Source organism: Pocillopora damicornis, chromosome 5 (genome assembly GCF_964200805.1).
Source record: "Pocillopora damicornis chromosome 5, jaPocDami1.2, whole genome shotgun sequence".
NCBI classification, from domain to species: domain Eukaryota; kingdom Metazoa; phylum Cnidaria; class Anthozoa; order Scleractinia; family Pocilloporidae; genus Pocillopora; species Pocillopora damicornis.
Window position 1 is genome coordinate 10,406,374 of NC_142674.1, and position 21,161 is coordinate 10,427,534.

The following is a 21,161-nucleotide window of genomic DNA, read 5'->3' on the forward strand; positions in this document are numbered from 1 at the left end:
CCCATATATGGATGCATAATGATGTATGGGGCTGTGCGGAAATTTTGCCTTCACGTCTTGTACTTTTTCAAAGTTTAAGCTTTCAAAAAGCTCATAATGATTTACAGGTAAACATTCCAGTAGTCAAGGGCACATTTGTTGCAGCGTTGCTGTAGAGTTGCGTGACAGAACAAAATTATTCCCACCGGGAGGGTGTAGAGAAACAACGACGCGAAAGGGACCTGTTTCCGTTGTTTTCGATTTCACTTTAAGTGGACATTTTGTAATTCTCTTGAATCCTTTTCTTTAAATTTCAACGGTCCATCAAGCCGTAAATAACCGTTTTTGTTTGTTTGTTTGTTTTGTTCAGTATCTGAACATCACTGAGGATTAGCAGCTGTGCGAGGCTCAGGCCTGGACTTAACTTTAACCCTTTAACTCCCAAGATCTCATTAGTAATTCTCATAACTATCTCTCATACAGTTCCTGTGATGTCAGTTGGAGAATTTGGTAGTGGATCATCTTATAATCCTCTAAATGATATTTTTCTTTATTCTCATCCCTTTTCTGCTTGATATTGTATTGATATTGTAAGGAGAAATTCTGTCTTGGTCACTTATGGGAGTTAAAGGGTTAACGAAGTGTGCTTCAGGCAATCTCTCTCCATCACATTTCACAAGATCCACCGGCGGAGTACTAAACTCTGAAAGTCGTATGCATTTACCAGGTCCTATGCCATACGCTTTTCAAATCTTCAGGCTTCTGTCGTTGCATTCAATATTACAAATCAAACTCAAGTCTGCAATCTTCACATTCAAAGAGGGTTATTGGATTTGCAATGAGCTGCATAATGTAACACCGACCCCAGGAACACCCCCTGATGACTGGATAGCATCTACCATTTACTTGGAAGTCTCGATGTTAGACCCTTGGTTAAGGTGGACGCTCATGGGCAATTTAAGTGATGCTGCCTTTCTGTTACAAGGCCCCTTACCACCCTGTGGGTCCGAGAAGTCCAGGCGTTTCACGGAAACCCCATGAAAGCGACTTGTAAATCTGGCTCCCACTATAGTAGCCCCACAGTGGTAGCATTTAGCATTGTGCTGCCTATAAAAGACGGATTTCAGTTGAGTCAAGTGTGACTTCAGCTTTCCAATGACATCCTTCATAACTGAAAGCACCGCGTAGCTGTCTTGGTTGCAGGTTTGGAAAACGTGTACAAATGTCATCACCTGTAATTCTTTGTTTTCTGCCCGACGAGTAAGGGACCGGTCATTATTTATCGCCTGGGGGGGGGTCGGAGTATTTAGGGGGGGATCACATGGTTTTTGAAGACCTTTAGGGGGGATCAGCCGTAATTGACAAGCATAATGGGGGGATCAGACCAAAAAAAAAAGGAATTTTAGGTCGCGCCGGGACCCCGGGTGATTGCATTTGTAAATACTTTGGTAGGATTTGCCGCTGGGCCTCTAAACCCCCAACCATATATTCAAGACCACGTTCAGTTGTATTTTCTATTATATAAACTCTATTCTAGCCCAGACACAAAACCCAAACCCTTTTACAGACCCTCCATTTTGTAAAAAAGAATCACTATCATAGTCTAACATACACGTTTTTATTCAGGCACGATCTAATTTAGAAAGGTAATCAAGATTTTGAGAATGGAATACTTACAATTGCTCAAAATTGTTTCATAACGTTTCAGTTTGTTTTATAGAGAATCGTAATCTAAAATCATAAACTTTCATTATTTTAATACGCGGCCGAATGAAAACAACAAATAAAAACGTGTTTATTTTGGTGAGGCTGTATCTTGTTCCGCTTCCGTGTCAGAATCTTCGGCAGCCCTCTCCACTGGCTCTTGCACAGTCTCCTCGTCAGATTCATCTGAATCCTCGCCCGAACTTGACCCTTTTTCAGCACCATTACTGCTATTCTCTTCGTTCATTCTGGCCACTACCACTTTCAAATTGCGTGCTAGCTCTGTTTCAAACACGCCTCTTTCCAAAAGCCATAGCAGAGGATCCAGGTGGAGACGCTTGACAAATCTCGCAGTGAATCCTGCATTAATACTTGAGACACATTTGTTAGTATTCTTTTCGAGTGAATCGAAAACCTCTTTAGCTACCTCTTTTGTGGTAAGTTTTTCTAGGAGAATTGCTGCTCGCTGATGCAACCTTTTCTCCTTGATTTTTTTCACTTTTCTCTTGTTTTCTTTTTTTCTTCGGGATTGGCCGGAGAAACAGAAAGTAACTGTAAATTCTTCACTTACGAAAAAGAGAGAGCAGAACACTTGAAATTAAGGATTGACAATTTGTTGCAGTTTTGCGAAGACACAGAAATGTCAGAGCACAATAGGGCTCTGTTTGCTAGTCAGATAATACCAGTCACGAAACGCATTTTAGATGCCATTGATGATCTGTTTAAAGAGGAAGTCGATTCCATGGAAAAAGATGCGAGAAAGGACAGGATTTTAAGGGTAACCAGTTCATGTAAACATGGTCTTGAAGTTCTCGGAGATCTCTGCCTTCCACCTGTAAAGCCACGATGGGCTGACCTTACAGATGCTGGTCCGGGCGTGGGAGTTTCCAACTACGAAGTTAGATTTCGAGACGCCGAGTTAGCAAGGGTTCACAATTTCGATTATAGAGTGCGATGTCATCGTTCGAGGGGCGACAGCGGGCAAGGTGAAGCCGAAAGGACAAACTCGGCAATTTCTGATGCTCTTGTGGATGGCGCAACTCTAGAGTGGGAAAAATATAGGAGATTTGAGGATCTTTCAGTAGAGGAAATCAAACAACTGTCTCTCCAGTCATACGAAGAGTACGAAAAGAAACGGATGGAGAAAAATGCCTGGTATGTCTATAGTCAGGTAGCCGAGAGAATTGATGATGCCCCTGTCCTTAAAGATTACATCAAGAGCAAAGTAAGCGAGTCCCCTGATGAATTATTCTTTTTCAATTCTGTTTACCTCGACAACTATCGGGGTGCATCAGAACGAAACAAAGAGCAAGCGCCCGGTGCAGCATACTTCCGAAAGATCGAATCGTTTATGGAAGACCACTATATTCGTGGAGAACTTTTTATGGAATTCTGTCGTGATGCCTGTAAAGAGTCAAGAGAAGAAAGTTCCAATCTCTGTTCCTGGTGTTCTAACAATAGATGGGTCGGTCCAGAAACGGAAAGAATTCCGCAACCTGTACCAGATTCAAACAATCCTGGACATTTCATGGATATCTATCAGACGGAATCGACGGGCAGGACACCAGATGATTACCTTCCAAGAAAATGTATTAAAGATCTGTACGAGGAACATTCTGACAGTATCAGAAACGATCAGGATACCATGAAGAGCTTCTGCTCTAAATATAATGTGGAAGAGAAGCACGTCATTGCATATGTTAATCATTTGAAGGATATTGAGATCCGAAAGGACATCAGAACAAGAGCAGCTCAGGAGCGAAGAAGGCAAGAGGCCGAACGAACGTACAAGGACTTTCAATGGGATAACCTCATCGAGGGTGGCAAAGTTGAAAAGTTGCGGGTAAGAGAACTAGACCTGTATCTCAACAAGCATGGTTTGACGACTGTGGGTCGGAAACTTGACAAAGTGAAGGCCATTCGATGTCACTATTACCGACAGAATAAAGAGACTGTGATAACAGAAGAACTGTCGAGTGATGAAGATGACGTGGAATCCGAGGATGAAGAATCCGAAAGTGGAGAGGCAGAGAGCGACGATGACTATGTTTTCGTGGATTTGGATGAACAGCCTGAGATTGGCACTTCCTCGACAATTCAGTTCGTATCTGACGAGCAAATATTTACTGTTGTGGTTCAAGGTCCATGAGACGTAAGTACCACTATTAAAATATCACTTGCATATTCAAAAAGTTATTTGGCGGTGGCTGGGAGAAAAGGGGGGGGGGGGATCATGAAACTTTCCACTACCGATAAGGGGGGATCTCTAAAAAACTAGAAACTCTACGGGGGGATCAGGTAAATGCTCCGATGTGACAACAAAAATACTCCGACCCCCCCCCAGGCGATAAATAATGACCGGTCCCTAACCACGGTAATGTGCTAGGACATTCCTCTTTTTTACGGCATACACCTTAGATCAAAATTTTCAAAGCACAATTTTTATTATAATTGTGAACACTCAATTAAAATTAACCAGTTTCTGGTGTCTCGTCTGGTTAATTGGGAGGCAGCGCAGAAAAAATTGCTTGATCCCATCGTCTTTTGTGCCAGCGCGCCTGTAACAGCCTTTATTGAAATAGATCTGGACAAACCTACAAACAAACAAACAAACCACCGCTTAGGGTCTAACCTGGGTCTTGATTTTGGTATAGTTTTCAAATATTTCAACGGAACAAAATGTTATGTAAGTTTGAGGTCCCTTTGAGCCTCGGGTGATTGGTCCCATAATAGAGACAATAACCTATGTTATTAACAGAGAAAAATTATGTTAAATACTTTTGTTGGTTAGTTTATAACGTATCGATCTCAAACTTTAATGCAAAGCTACCAACTTGAGGGTTCTCTTTCAAGCAAAGGCAAAGACTCCTTTCCAGCTGCATTTACTTGAATTTTTACTTACATATCAGCGTATTATGCAAAAAAGGTAAACAATGGCGCTCTGTCACTTCACTGTGTTTTGATGAATTAGCGTTAATCACACCATTTTCCATCCACTGAAGCGTGTCTGTGAGCGCAAAATTCAACCAAGTATATCACTAGTGAGATACATTTTATCATCATAGCCGCAATTAATGCTGAATCACCAGTGTTTAATTGGTTTTTCTTTGCGAATGTCTTGAGAATATTTATTACGGGAGAGTGTTCTCGGTCTCTCATAGTCTTATATGTATAGTTTGCTATTTTTTGAAATAAATTGTTCTTGCGGGGAAACTCATTGATGCAGAAAAAAAATGGGTCGAGAAAAACGGGGGGGGGGGGGTGCGGTGAAGAATAATCCCTCATCAAGACTTTGTAGTCTATCTTGGGTTCGAAAACCCTCCCCCTCTATATACCACCCATACCCGCTCCATACACCTTCCGTACGAAAAAATAAACATTTGCATCCAACAGACCAATTTGATATTTGTTTTAAACCCCTATTGAAAAGCCACTGAACCTATTTGAAAACCTGGAATGATGTTTTCCTCGTAAACGAAGATTTTGGAAATGCCGACTCTGATCCAGCCTTAATTTAGGTTTCATGGCCTCTTCACGGTTTGAACATATTTCAGAATAGCTTGACTGTTGTACTATTCGGTTTTTAAACCGAGAGTATTCCTCCCCCACCCCCTCTACTTCCCCATTTGCATCTAATTTAGTTTACAGACACGGTACATAATTTGTTGTGCTGATCTGCTACGCCTTTGTCTTTCCAATTGGAGACCTTGACCGAGTGTGATAAAGAGTCGTAAAAATAAAAGTGTACTCCAGTTGATTAATTCGACCTCCCTACACACGCACTGCTCTTACAGTGAACAAGAGATCATCAAGGCTGTTGCTAAGCTGGTAAGTACGTTTTGAACTTTCGTGGGAGGCGCATAATATTGATATTGATAACAATATAAAAATCCTTGCCGTCAGTGTGAACAGACCGTTGCAGTTGAGAGTTGTTTATCAGTGGAGGTCCGCCTGTATGTAGATTTAAAACCCTTTACGGGAAACGAGAAGATATAAACCAAAAACTGAAAACTGCATGTTATCATTAGCCTGTCGCGTAGTGTGGCGCATTTTACCGTGTAAAAAATGGAGATTTCAGACTGGATTTTTTTTCCACTTCATAATTTCTCAATGCCCCCCGAAGTTGTAATAATAGTGGTACAGTTTATGTTCTTTGGCATAAATATGCTTTGGACCCTTCTCAGAGATCATTTTAACCCTCACACAACAGCTCGCGCTAAAGTGACCCTCAGTCGGGCCTAAAACATAATTCATGCCCGCCAATATAAACTCTACAGGCTGGTTTTTTTTTTAAACAAAGTTAAGCCGTTGTTTTACGAATCAAAACCGCGTCCTAGATAATTCTCAATTTAGCTGGACCTTGTATCTGAACGTTTATTTTGTGAATAGTGTTAAGACGTCCAAAAGTTAAGTATTGAAGGATATTTACTTAATAAAATCGACCCTCTTACACAGAAAACCTGAGGCCCACTGATTTCGTAAAACCATGGTTTGGGTTAGACCTTGTGTTAATAACGGCCCTATTGGTAAAGAATTATTAAAAAGCGCGCCAAGTGCATTGTTGAGTTATATATGCACGCAGGAATCTTTAAGAACACGAGAGAAATGCTTCTCGCACTTGTCGAGTGTTCTTAAAAATTCCCAAGTGTTCATATAGTTCAACATTGCTCGAGGAACAAGTTTTTGTTTTGTTTTATTTCTTTTATAAAATGTATCGTCAATTGCGCGCGCTCGTACCGATGTAGGCTGCGTGCATTATGTCTCAACAGTGCACTCGTGTCACGTAAGGCGCGTGCGTTATGGAAACATAACGAACTCGTTCTTACCAATCACGGCGCGCAATTTCTCTGAACATTTTATAATTTATTAGAAGATATTTGCCATTTATTAATAGATGTCAGTCAGTGCATGATTCTTGTTCCTTGAAACGCGTGATTAATTAGGGGAAGACGTCTCGAATATCACGGGAAAAAATCGCCCCTCTTTCAATTGCTATAAACACAAGCTCAAAACCAATCGGACTCGAATTCGAAGTCATCCATAGGAGAATCTTATTGTCTCAGTTCGTGTGTCATGAGTCGCACGCAGGTCGCGGGTGAATAATTTATGTGAAATAACAATGCGATCGTCCCTTGTCTTGCTTAGTGCAGTTAAACAAAGCGTAACATACTCGGGAAAGGTGGCAGCTAGGTAGCGCTATAGAAGCCAAAAAAATAACAAATCAAATAATTCTGGTATCGGATAGAAACTTGCTGTTAGGGAAGGCTTTGACTGTTCGACAAGCCTTGTAATCCAGCCTTTATTATAAACCTGTGGAAAGGTGCGACTGTTCTACAGGAAGATAACCGTTAAACAACCAGAGAATGACAAACGAGAGTTTCAGTAATTATTTCCACAACCGGATTCCGATGGCGTTAAATAAAATAAAATAAAAAGGCAATTGGGTATGAATTATGTTTCGGGTGCGATACATAGTCATTTCGTTGCTCGAGCCGCTAGGCGAGAGTTAAAAGGATATTTTAGCCGAATGAATTAACACTGAGTTACTGTTACTATTATAATTGTTATCACTTTAAAGGGCATTGAGAAAATAAAGAAAAAGACTGGAAAGTGACGACAAAAATGGCAGAAAAATAGGGTGAACAATCACGCAAACAAGCGAGCGATCTGTCATACATTTTAGCCCGCCAAAAAATATGTAGTCCAAAAAACGCGCCATAATGCCCAGTGGCTGTGTTCGGAAAAAGCGTAAAAGACGCATAAAGCGAAACTCACACTGCTATCAGGCTAAAAAGACGGCCGTAAGAGGTCTTATAGACGGCGGTAGACCGTCAGTACCTGGTTTTTATTGAACTCGGCGCATATGTCAAAACGCTTGTTAACGTGTTACATTGTACTTTGGTTAAAGAGTCTTCAGTCTGCTTTGAATCCGATTTATTTAGGTATTAAATAAGTCACCGTTTTTAATAGAAATCAACACAAAAGGAATCACTGACTGTTCTTTTCTCCAACATGTTCGAGTGGACGGTCCATTAATTTCTCGATAGAAAAAACCAATGAAGACAAATGATGCGCTGATAGACATCGATTAATGGTGGCAAAATTTTCACACATACTTCCTTAATCAGTTAATTAAAGTAAAAATGTCCTTAAACACCATCAGGCTTCTTCACTTTTTGCGCTCCTTAACGGTATGTTACCCGAAAATGCTAATCTTCACTGACGGCTCCTATCGGCTTTTCGTTTAACAGCTACGCGAACGTCTCTAACAGATGGGTTTAAGCGTAACGCCAAACTTCTCTAGTTATAACTTTAAGAGAGACGTTTGGCGTTACGTTAATGGCTGGTAACGAAAGCATTGTTAGCGTCTCAATTATTTACTCCAAGGACTACGGCGCAGTCATTTCACTAAATGAAAAAGATTATTCAAGTTATTATGGGTACAGTTGTTTATAAATGACGTGAGGGTAAATGGAAATTACTTGAAATTGGTATGAGACAGTTGATCTTGCGCTTTAGCTCCTGAGGAAAAAGTTACAATCACAGAAATCTTGAAAATATTGTTCAAATATATAATGGCAGTTTTTAATTATCGGGAATCGACTGAGGTTAGCTCGCGAAATTACTTACAAATTTGCGCGCTTGCACGGTAACGGCTGCTCCGAAAAAAGGTCGGAACGCACTCTCTTTTTTTCGGCTTCCGAAAGGCACGAACAGTGTTATGGTTTGTTCAATTCGTGTTCCGCTGAACTCTTCGTCTGTGGCTCCTTCATCTCGAAAGTCTCCAGCCAGTCTGCTTCCGCACAGACCTTCCCTCGAAACAGTCTCCACTTAACCGGTTTCCTTCTCTTTATCCCGAATTTTGGGGTTTGAAGGCAACTCCCTTCAGCCTTTGTCATATTCTTTGCTTCCTGGTAAGTTGAGTTCCTTATATCTTTAGGGCTAGTCTATTTTTAACGAATTAGCATTTTTGGTTGACTATCAATTTGAACGCTATTCACGAAGAAAAGTGAACGAGAGTTCAAGGCTGTAACTGATTGTATTTTCAGTCATTTATAAGCGTCATAGGGAAATGAGTCTTTAGATAATCTCTTTCCTCCAAATTTGAAAGAAGTAAATCTAAGTCATAAACAGAACGAACAGAATTCGCGCCATCATATTCTTGCTGAAAGAACTTCAGGGTATTTGATAAACTTGATCTCTAAGGACATGGTCCTGATTTTTCAAGTTTTCTCTAACCTTAAATCGCTTTCTGCTCCTCTGGAGATACTTTCCGTTTTTTCTCTTTTGTGGAACTTTGTCGGCTGGCAAACATTTGGAGGTGTGATCTTTTCAATAGCTCACATCTTCTGTCAAATGAATCTGGGAAACGTTTTCAAAAGTCTTCAGGACAAGGCCGCCAAGATGACGGACAAGAGACTGCGTCAAATGCATGACGTCATTTCTGGTATACGTGTACTAAAAATGAATGCTTGGGAATGGTGCTTTCATGATTTGGTTTCCGAAGTTAGGAGGTATGAGTTTCCTTGTAAAAATTAAACAGTTTATGGTTTGTATATGCTGATAACACCCTGTTTGAAAGAGAAAGAAAATTATAATCACTCGTCATCAGAGCTAGAAAAACAGCCTAAGATATAAACACCGTAAGTTCATTTTGCATCTTTATATTCTCAAGTTTGCTAACCGTGACATGAAATTTCTATGGTATTACTTTTAGCTGCTTTTAGGTAAAGTCCTCCATTCGCAAAACTTATATACCGAAAAGTAATGAAAAAATCAGTCATCAAAACGTCGCAGTCCCAAATATACGATATACTTGCAACACATTGTGTCAGCTCGTGCTTTTTTCTTCAAGACTCACTCAATTTATCTATTAACAATTCTAACAAATTAACTCGGCAAGGTGGATAACTTTAAATACTGCGCCAATAACCTGGTTAAAAAATTGTTCTCAACCTTTTTCTCGGTTGTTTCCAGAGACTTTACTCTCCGTCAATTGTTCATTTTTCGGACGCTATTTTAGCCTCAGGTATCATTCTCCGATGTTAATACTCTTTAAAGAACTCCTTGAGCCTCTAGGAAATCGTAGAAGCTTGAATTTGAGGCAAAAGATCAATCACAGAATTTGAAAGTAATGTCATGAGCGAAATTTCTCATTGTACGTCTCTACAATAATTGGGCCAATATCAAAGAAATATGAGACAAACTAGCCTAGCAGGCTGTTACTGGGAAGTACTTGCCTCTCGTTTAGTGAATCCATCTAAATACACCACCAGTCTAGCACTATTCCGATCAAATTCCTGAGTTCCAGAAATCTGTACCTTCTGATATATAACTCTGGAATGGAAACGCGCACCATACGGGTAGGGAACCCTTTTGCATTCCCTCATAAGAAGCAAAGCTGCCTACTAACTCCAACTTGGGAATAACTACCTGACTTGCCTGTGAATGTTCTAACCATTATCATCATATTCTGTTCCACTCAGATTAGAGCTCAACATTGTGTACAAGAAAGGAGTTATTTTAGCTGGTTACCTCTTGGCGTATTCCTGTTACCAAATGGTGTCCAGTTTTGTCGCTTTGTTTCCGTTTCTCATGGCCGGGAATCGCCTTACAGCTCAAAATGTCTTCACTACTTTGGCTCTGCTGGGTGCGCTCCAAAAACCCGTCACTGTTCTGTTTTTGTATGAGTTCTAAGCTCTTTTTAAAACATTTACAACACTTGAACGAGTAGAGTTGTTTCTTCTTGATAATGATTGCGATGCACCGGTATCTTCCTCTCAAAAATGGAATCCATCATTTTCAAAGGACCTAACTGGCATAAGCGAAACACAATTAAACGAATATCAGTTTTCAGCAGTGAAACCAACTTTTCTGACGAATTATGTTTGTAATAAAGGCAAAGCGTTCCTTTGTTTAAACATAGTTAAACCCCGTCCAAGGGATTACTCTTTCAATTTAAGTCTATGCATTTCCGACTGTCAGACGATTGGAAACACAGGCCTGGTGGGTTGCGGAAAATCGAGTCTTTTTTACTCTATCTTCTGGATGATCCCCTTAGCTCTGTTGACGCAGAAGTGTCGAGTGAAATTTTTCAGACGTGTATCTGTGGCACTTTGTCCGATCGGATCCGACTATTTATTACCCATCAAGCTCGTTTTCAAGGAAAGACAGATCTGGTTCTTTTGATGGACAATGAAAGCAAGTTGACGAAAGGTATTTATAGAGAGTTTAGTGAATTAGATGAATTATGTGAAATTTCTACAACAGCATCCTTTGTATTTAAAGTAGTGCATGGCCACGAAATGTACCAAAGGATCTACAAAATACTCGCAAGTCTTTCCGGACTGGAGAGACCAAAACAGAATTATTCCTTACAATATCGAAGGATTTGATTTTATACATAATTCTTACAGCTGAAATTTTGAGAAATATAGCTGGGAGAACTGTTATTTAGATTTTAGAAGCGGAGGAGGCTGCTCTGTTACTAAGAGAATTATATTCTTTTGCCGTTACTTAACTGAAAATTGCGCTTATGAAAAAACATTTTGGAATTGAATTCATCTTGACTAAAACGAAGAAAACTTCGGAAATAAAAAAAAAAATGATCAAAATGACGAATTTGGGATCGAGAGGCCAAGTTCTAAAATCGGCAGTGAAGTGCATGAAAGGTTTAATAGCGGCCGGTCCTAAACGATCAAATTTGGAACGCCATGCATCAACGAGAAACTGGAAGTATGTCCCAAGCTAGTTGAGCAACCTACGCCGGAACATTATAAAAGTTACAGGATTTTGCAACCCCTTGTAAAAATTCCACGGCGAAATGCACATGAGGTCCCGGAAGGGTCATGAACGAAATTATGAAAATAATGACGTCAGCCCAACTACCCCACTGACACAAATTTTAAAACTTTGTAAATGTTGCATCTTCTTTAAATCCTAGCCTTACCTGGGTCTTGATTTTAGTGTAGTTTTCAAATATTTCAATAAATACAATGAGAGGTAAGTTTGAGGTCTCTGCGAGCCTCAGGTGATTAGTCCCATAATAGAGACAATAACTTGTGTTATTAACAGAGAAAAATTATATTAAATACCTTTGTTGGTTAGTTTAATACATATCGACCCCAAACTTCAATGCAAAGTTAAGGGTTAATAGGGTTCTATTTTTGAAGCAAAGGCGAAGACTCCTTTCTAGCTGGTCATTTTTTATTAATGCTTTTGCACTTACTTTAATTTTTACCTACACATCAGCATATTATGAAAAAAAGGATTAATAATGGTGCTCTGTCACTTCACTTTGCGTTGATGAATTAGCGTTAATCACACCACTTACCACTCACTGAAGCGTGTCTGTGAGCGCAAAATTCAACCAAGTATATCACTAGTGAGTTACATTTTATCACCATAGCCGCACTGAATCCTGTTTAGATGGTTTTTCTTTGCGAATATCTTGAGAGTATTTATCACGGGAGAGTGATCTCGGTTTCTCACAGTTTTATATGTGTAATTTGTTACTTTTTTGAAAATAAATTATTCTGGCGGGAAAACTCGTTCATGCAGAAAAAAATAGATCGAGACCTTCACCGAGTGTGATAAAGAGTCGTAAAAAAAAAAGTGTACTTCAGTTGATTAATTCGACCTCCCTACACACACACTGCTCTTACAGTGAACAAGAGGTCATCAAGGCTGTTGCTGTGCTGGTAAGTACGTCTTGAAATTTCGTGGGAGACGTACAATAATATTATTGATAGCTATAAAAAAATCCTTGCCGTGAGTGTGTCAGACCGTTGCAGTTGAGAGCTGTTTATCAGTGGAGGTCCGCCTGCATGTATATTTAGAACCCTCTACAGGAAACGAGACGATATAAACCAAAAACTGAAAACTACATGTTATCATTAGCCTGTCGCGTAGTGTGGCGCATTTTACCGTGTACAAAATGGAGATTTTGGCAGGCTGAATTACATTTTAGCCCGCTCTTACGCTTGCGTTATTGTTGAGACTGAATTTTTCGGGTTTTTTTTTTAGTTCATAATTTCTCAACGCCCCCCCAGAGTTGTAATAATAGTAATACAGTTTATATATCAAGAGATTTTCAAGGAGACAGCTACTTAGAAGAAAGAGAGGCATCAAGGAAAGGATAATGTTTCATTTTATATAAAATTCGTACAACTAAAATTTTGAGAAACATATTTGGGAGAACTGTTATCTAAATTATGGAAGCGGAGGAGGTGACTCTGTTACTAAGGGAGTGAAGTTCTCTTCTGTTCCTTCGTTGAAAATTGCACATATGCAAAAACATTCATATTGGAATTGAAATCATCATGACTAGAACGAAGAAAACTTCAGAAACCCAAAAAATGATTAAAATGACAATTTTTGGGATTGAGAGGTACTAAAATTGACAACGAAATGCATTTTAAGGTTTACTAGAGGCCAGTCCCAAACGTTCAAATTTGGAAGGCTATGCACCAACGAGAAACTGGAAGTAAGACCCAAGCTAGTGGAGCGAGCAACGCCGGAACCTTTTCAAAGTTATGGAATTTTGCAAATCCCTTTTGTAAAAAATTTCGCGGCGAAATGCAAATGAGTTTCAGAGGGGGTTCTGAACAAAACTATGAAAATAACAACGTCAGCCCAACTATCCAAAACAAAACAAATTTGAAAACTTTGTAAATGTTGCATCTGCTTTAAATCCTAGCCTTACCTGGGTCTTGATTTTAGGACAGTTTTCAACTATTTCAATGAACACAACATGAGGTAAGTTTGAGGTCCTTGTGAACCGCGGGTGATTAGTCCTATAATAGAGACAATAACTTATGTTATTATTAGAGAAAAATTATGTTAAAAACCTTCGTTGGTTAGTTTATAACATATCGATCCCAAACTTCAATGCAAAGTTACCAACTCAAGGGTTCTCTTTCAAGCAAAGGTAAAGACTTCTTTCTAGCTGGGCATTTTTCACTAATTCTTTTGCAATTACTTTAATTTTTACCCACGTATCAGCGTATTATGCAAAAAAGGATCAGTGAACTTTGGCGCTCTATCACTTCACTGTGTGTTGATGAATTAGCGTTTACCACACCATTTGCCACTCACTGAAGCGTGTCTGTGAACGAAAAATTCAACCAGGTATATCACTAGCGAGATACATTTTATCATCATAGCCGCAATTAATGCTGAATCACCAGTGTTTAGATGTTTTTTTTCTTTGCGAATGTCTTGAGAACATTTATTACGGGAGAGTGTTCGGTGGCTCACAGTTTTATATGTATAATTACCTATTTTTTATGATTACAAACTTTACTGGCGGGAAAACTCATTCATGTAGAAAGAATAATCCCTCATCAAGACTTTGTAGTCTATATACCACCCATGCCCGCTTCATACACCTTCCACGCGAAAAAAAAATTTGCATCCTACAGAACAGTTTGATATTAGTTATACACCCCTATGGAAAGGCCACTGGACCTATTTGAAAACCTGGAATGATATTTTTCTTAAATCCTTTCATAAACGAAGATTTTGGAAATGCCGCCTCCTCTTTATACCCCAGCCTGAATGTAGGTGTCGTAGCCTCTTGACGGTTTGAACATACTTCAGAATAGCTTGACCGTTGTTCTTTTCGGTTGTTTAACCGAGAGTATTCTCCCCAACCCCCTCTACTTACCTCATTTGCATTTAGCTTAGTTTTAGTCACGGTTCATAATTTGTTGTGATAATCTGCTAGCCTTTGTCTTTCCAATTGGAAACCTTGACCAAGTGTGATAAAGAGTCGTAAAAATAGAAGTGTGTTTCAGTTGACTAATTCGACGTCCCTACACACACACTGTTCTTACAGTGAACAAGAGATCATCAAGGCTGTTGCTGAGCTGGTAAGTACGTTTTGAACTTTCGTGGGAGATGTACAATAATGACATTGACAACAATATAAAATCCTTTCTGTGAGTGAGACAGACCGTTGCAGTTGAGTGTTGTTTATCAATGGAGGTCAGCTTGTATGTAGATTTAGAGCCCTCTTCGGGAAATGACACGATATAAAGCAAAAACTGAAAACTTCATGTTATCATTACCCTTCGCGTTGTGTGTCGCACTTTACTGTGTTCAAAATGGAGATTTCGGCGGGCTAGATTATGTTTTAGCTCGTTCTTACGCTCTCTTTATACCCCAGCCTGAATTTAGGTATCGTTGCCTCTTGACGGTTTGAACATACCTCTGAATAGCTTGTTCTGTTGTTGAGTTCTATTCTTTTTGTTTTTTTTAGTTCATAATTTCTCAATGCCCTTCGATGTTGTAATAATAGTAATGCAGTTTATGTTCCTTGGCATAAATATGCTTTGGGCCCCTCTCAGCGTTCATTTTAACCCTCACACAACAGCTCGCGTTAAAATGACACTCAGTCGGGCTTAAAAAATAACTCATGCTCGCCAACATAAACTCTATGGGCTGGTTTTTTAAAAAAAAAGTTTAGCCGTTGTTTAGCGAATCGAAACCGCGTCCTGAACAATTCTCAATTTGGCTGGACCTTGCATCTAAACATCTATTTTTATGAATGGTGTCAAGACGGCCAAAAGCTAACAGTTGAAGGATATTTACTTTATTAAATCGACCCTCTTACAGATAAAACGTTAGGCCCACTGATTTCGTAAAACCATGGTTTGAGTTAGACCTCGTGTTAATTATCAGCCCTATTGGTGTACTACAAGATGTTTTGCCACGTATAAATGGATGTCAGTCAGTGCATGACTAATGCTCTTTGAAACGCGAGATTAATTAGGGGAAGGCAACTGGAATGTCACGGAAAAAAATTACCTTCTTTCATTTGCCATGTACAGAAGCTAAAAACCAGTTAGACTCGAACTCGTCCATAGGAGAATCTTACTGTCTCAGTTGGCGTGTCGTGAGTCACACGCAGTTCTTGTCGTGGGTAAGTTGTTGCATTTCACGGCTGAATAATTTATGTGAAATTACAATGCGATCATCTCTTCTCATGCTTAGTGCAGTTAAGGAAAGCGTAACAAATTCGGGAAAGGTGGCAGTTTGTTAGCGCTATAGAAGCTAAAAAAATGGCAAAACAAATAATTCTGGTATCAGATAAAAACCGGCTGTTAAGGATGGCTTTGACTGTTCGACAAGCCTTGTAATCCAGCCTTTATAAACTTGTGTAAGGGTGCGACTGTTCTATGAATTGATAGCCGTTAAACAACCAGAGCATGACCAACGAGAGTTTCAGCAATTTTTCCCACAACCGGATTCTGATGGCTTAAAGGAAAGAAAATGATATATAGATTTAGCCAAGCCTAAAAGCGGAGCTCTTGTTAGTATATTTTCTAGCCCCTCTTTATAATAAAAACTGTAATAAAACTCTTCAGCACTGGCTGTAGAAGAGTTTCTTCAAGGGGATCAAGAGACCAGTTCGGGGGGGGGGGGAGGGGGTGGGAAGGGAAGGGAAGAATTGGCGAGGTCTGGACTTGCGATAAAACGCATGCTAGTCAGCGGTATCTTCAAGCAGCTGAGGACCTTCGTTGTTGTTCCTGATGATTTGAGCAAATTTTCGAAGATAGAGAATCTTCATCTTCAGAGGAAGAGTGCGATGTCAGCATCAATTGAAATTATATTCTTTTGAGCGTGACTGATAATTTTGGTTTGGGAAAATGAGCCAAAATTGAAAGGAACGACGGTAAACTACTTCGAGTTTAGACATCACCAGTCGATTGATCAAAGAGTATACACGTGATAACTATGAATTAGTAAATCAAGATGCCAGAATCGTATGGGCTTCGCTTATATCTTCTCTTGAAGTTGCCAGGTATGACTGCTTGCTCCACCATTTTTTCCCTAACGTTTCAACCTCCTCTGTTTCGCGTAAAAATTAAAAGAAAAGTCATTTTCAACTCGTGTTTGAACCTGTAATTTCTTAAAACTTTTCTTTTTTGGATGTTTTGATTGTCCTCTGGCTAGAAATACACGGCGTCTTTTTTAGATTCTTTCTGTTATTTGATTTGGTAACCTCTGCTGTAACTACTTATAATGTAGGTTTCTTTAAGCCAACTGCCCATGATCTTAGCAACTATCTAGCTAATGAAGTACGAAATTTGTCTAACATGTTTCTTGTGCTGCAAAAGTTTCCTTTAAAAGAAGACAAGCTAGAGCTAAAATGTCATGATTAACACTTGATGACGAAGAGAGAATTAGGATTCGATCATGAAGACATGAGTGGAAATCTTGAGATAATACCTGGATTTCATTTTTACATCACAGCAGTCAATTCCAAACATCAATCAAGTTTTCACTTTAGATTTAAATTTGAGTTGATGTTGTTATTGGCTATATTAAATGGGTTGAAAATTTTTTTGATGGTATTTTCTCATGTTTGCAAATAGTTGAATTTACTGGAAAGTAGAGTTATTGCAACATGTTAACATGAAACACAACAATAAATTTTATTCATATGTGAAAAGTCTTCATTTGACAATCTACTGGCAAGTCGTTGTATCATATTTCAACCCAACCATCTTCCACAATTTATAAACACCATTACAATATAATTAGTCAGGGAAACATACACCATGTTTGAATTTTCATATCCATAGTAGGCGAACAGGAGGGTGTATGTGGAAATAGGCTCTCTTGTCTGTATTGTTAGTTTGCTAATCACTCCTGTTGCCAATGTTTTGATGAGGTTGGTCTGTCAAGATAAAGGAACTGAGGATTTTAGTCGGAAGTGACTTTTTTCAAACCTGGAAACTATCATCGTGAAAGCCATACTTTTGCCTGGTAACTCATTCTCATTCTGATAAACTAGTTTTAAGAAGGATACAATATTTCATTACACACATTTGATGCATAGACTGTTTAAAATATTTAATTTAACTATACTTTTATAGCCAATACCAATCTCTACACATGATGAAATGTCGGTAGGATCAATGGAAATTAATGTACCAAGAATCTGCAAGATTTGATGTAGTTATTTTAATTACATGAATATTAACTGACACTAGGAGATCTAAGAATATTCAAAAGAATATAAAATTTGTTGGAAAAATTAGGCCATCTTCAGCTTGATCATCCTGTTACATGTAAAAACATCAAATGTTACTCATATATTCAAATACTTGCTTGAATCAAAGTTTTAATTTTTTAATAACCTGCTTCCTTTAACCCTTTAATCCCCGATAGTGACCAGCATCTAATTTCCCCTTTCAGTATCACCCCTGAATCAAACATTAAGGTTACGAGAATAAAGGAAATGATAATAAACTGAAGAACCTCTTGATTGTTAAACAAATTCTCACTGCCAGCACATAAGGAAATGTCTTGAGAACATTGACTCAATTAATTCAAAAGAAAATATCCAAGTAGGTTACAGAAATGGTTCACCAGTTATAAACTGACAATTTGTTAACAAAACCTCCCCAAATTATGGTGCCGATATGAATTTATCGTTCTTAATCACCTATGAAATTCCGAGATTGTACCTCAATGAATTCAACAGAAAATATCCATGAAGGTTACAGAAACGGACTCTCAAAAACGGCTCTCGAATTAAAAAACTGTAAACAACAATTACGCTAACCATGTGCTTACCAGCGTGCTTGTGAGCTCAAGTTGCGAAGACCCCGTTTAATTACGCAATCGCAGCTCAAACGCTGCTTGCAAAATGTGATGACTCGATTTCAGAGATTGATTCGTCAGTTTCCAGTATTAGGAAAAAAAAATCGTATCGCAAGCATGTTCATCATAACCCGAGCAGTAAGTACGCCTCGAGATGTTGAGAGAAGAGAGAGTGGCTCCATGTTTTGTGAGACGATTGAAATTATTTCCTGAAGTTCGTTCGAATCGAGTAGAAAGCATGAAAACATAGCGCTGAAAAGAACCATGACTAAACAATGAAGTTCACTCATTCAGCAGTAGAACTAATTCCATATTACCCGTGAGTTTGTTCGCACAACACATTTGCGGTCCGTAATTACATTCTCTGCAGATGTTTGACGGGTTTTCACATGAAAATATTGTCAAAATCAAATTACCGCGTCAGACTTAATGTAAACATGGACATCATTGACTCAATCTCATTTTATTTCAATTTTGGGAAAGATTACTACTTCGTTCTTAGGCTAAAACAACACTTCTTCGACAAAGCGCGATTTTTTTTGATGAACAGAGTAAATCCTGCGATAGTTGACTGAAGAAGGAAAGAGGTAGAAACTTGTGCTCGCCGTTCGTTATCATTTGAAAGCTTTCTAGATAAGATAACTTCTTTTCCATTAACACCACGACTGTATAGAGCATTCCAAAGGACAGACCAAGAAATACCTTGAAGAATACGAACACTATGAAATGTTATTCGGGCTATGAACCGGCGCGAAGGATTTTATGATGAAGGCCAAAGCCATTGTTTTACCGAAACGTGATTTTAATTATAAACTGAAGCTAGTATCAAACGACGATTGTTAAAATATGTTTGAATTTTTCTGAGCCTTAGCGTTAGAGAAAACCCAGATATGACACGACTTACCTCCTGGTCTTTCTCGGATCCTTTGTAGTTCGCTTCTCTTTGTTGATGATCTCTTCTCAGTCTGTTTTCAGGAGGGTCTTTGTATTTCCTTCTCGCTTTGCTCTTCGCTAGATATTTGTCTTTTTACTTATGTCTTTTCTTGTTCTCTTTCGCGTTCCTTTCACCGTATTCTGCCTATTTTGGTGTCCTCTCTAACTTTCTTGCGCATTTTTCTCGACTCGCTTTACGTCTTTTACTTCTTGTTTTTTTTGGTCACTCGGTCTCTTTCTTTTCATCCTATTTTCACTCAAAACCTTCTCTCCACAAACTTGAATCATAACAATTTCCTCCCGTTGACAAAGCTTTAGCTCTGCCGGTATTCTTGTTTTGCGAGTTTATTAGAAATTGCAAAATACGGAGAATTACTGTTCAACTTCAACCTCACCAGTTTGATTTCGCGCTCAAAATGCGGGTTGCAAATTATTTGCTTACGCGGCTTCACATCCACTAGCCCACGTGAAGCCCTCGCGCAATGCCTAGCCGTGTGCGCGCGGTACGCTACATTGAAGCTCGACACTCGAGTATGCGCACTTCATTGTCATCTGCCTGTGTTTTCTGGCGCACACTAATGGGGTATCCAAGTTATGCGCGCAATCGCGCCTACGCATTACCTTCTCCCTCGCCCTTACACTACGTAATGGCTCAGATAGTGCCCGTGGTACAGTTGGCCGCGCATGCTAAAAGTAGCACCTTGTACGGTCAGTCGTACGGTCGTAAGGTCGTACGGTCGTACGGTCGCTTGTCCAAATTTTTTCGGTTTAATGGGTTACTACTATTTCGTATAATTATGGGGCTACGCTGCGCGTGCTTCGCGCGCTGTGAGCTCTGCTACAAAAAAAGCAATAGAGTTGATGTTAGCGGGTATGAATTATCTCTGGACGCGACACAGAGTCATTTTAGCCCGAGCTGCAAGGCGAGAGTTAAAAGGATATTTTTGCCGAATGGCTTAACATTGTGTTACCACTATTATTGCAATTGTGATCACTTTGGAGGGCATTGAGAAAAAAAATAAAAAAATTGGAAAATGACAGCAAAAGTGACAATAATACAGGGTGAACAATCACGTAAACAATCGAGCGATGTGTTAATACATTTTTGCCCGCTAAAAAAATTAGTCAAAAAAATGCGCCATAATGCCCGGTGGTTGTGCCCATAAAAGACGTAAAAGACGCGTAAGGCAAAACACTCGCAACAGAAATTGCTACCAGGCTAAAAAGACGGTGGTAGGAGGTCTCATAGACGGCGGGAGAACTTCGGTAACCGGCGTTTATTGAAATCGGTGTATATGTCAAAACGTTTGTTGATATGTTACGTTGTACTTTGGTTAAAGAGTCTTTAGTCTGTTTTGAATTCGATGCTTTTTGAAAACAATAAGCTATTATATAAGTTAACTTGTTTTGAATAGAAATCAACACAATAGGAATTCCTAACTGTTCCTTTCTCCAACATGCTTAAGTGGATTGTCTTTTAACTCTTTTGATCGTCCACTCAATTTTTTTCTTGCTCATATGTTCGATTTCAAACCATTGCACACTTTTTAAAGAACTGTCCGTGCTGGTAAGCTCTCTGTATCTTCGTGCTGCGTGATTTGTCTGCCTCATTTAGTTTATTACACGCTGCACGCTTTGAAGACATTTCAGCTATTTATTGTGGAAAATGTTTTTAACAAACTCTGTAATTGGTATTAACCACTTGTCTAACGCATGCCGTAAAAGTTGTAGTAACGTCAGCTTAACGGCTCGTTGATGATGTTTAACAGTGGAGTAAATGACCAAAATCGATACCATGGCTAGTGCTAAAATGTCTGCTAAAATAAGAAGCTGATAATTGAAATAAAACGATTGGAACGAAACATTTGAGGCCCAAACTATCTACAACATTTGGTTGCGTGAAAATTGCGCTGCGAATGTACAAACCACGA

At 39.1% G+C, this 21,161-nt stretch overlaps 2 protein-coding genes across 2 annotated transcripts; both read left to right on the forward strand.

Moving 5' to 3' along the window:
• Positions 1-2,221: 2,221 nt before the first annotated feature.
• Positions 2,222-3,847, forward strand: LOC149045144 (uncharacterized). The gene has a single exon (XM_089206088.1). It carries the CDS (start codon positions 2,324-2,326, stop codon positions 3,830-3,832), a length of 1,509 nt encoding a protein of 502 aa, XP_089062214.1. The 5' UTR covers positions 2,222-2,323; the 3' UTR covers positions 3,833-3,847.
• Positions 3,848-8,964: 5,117 nt separating this feature from the next.
• On the forward strand, positions 8,965-10,496 carry LOC149045145 (ATP-binding cassette subfamily C member 4-like). The gene is made up of 2 exons (XM_089207628.1): positions 8,965-9,197; positions 10,170-10,496. The coding sequence occupies exons 1-2, from the start codon at positions 9,040-9,042 to the stop codon at positions 10,378-10,380; spliced, it is 369 nt and encodes a 122-aa protein (XP_089063754.1). The 5' UTR covers positions 8,965-9,039; the 3' UTR covers positions 10,381-10,496.
• The last annotated feature ends 10,665 nt before the right edge of the window (positions 10,497-21,161 follow it).

What these genes read in the sequence shown, in the direction of transcription:
- LOC149045144 (XM_089206088.1), top strand. Translation starts at nt 2,324, where the DNA reads ATGTCAGAGCACAATAGGGCTCTGTTTGCTAGTCAGATAATACCAGTC.
- LOC149045145 (XM_089207628.1), top strand. Translation starts at nt 9,040, where the DNA reads ATGAATCTGGGAAACGTTTTCAAAAGTCTTCAGGACAAGGCCGCCAAG. An exon ending in TTGGTTTCCGAAGTTAGGAG is followed by an intron (nt 9,198 to 10,169) that starts GTATGAGTTTCC and finishes TGTTCCACTCAG; the next exon opens with ATTAGAGCTCAACATTGTGT.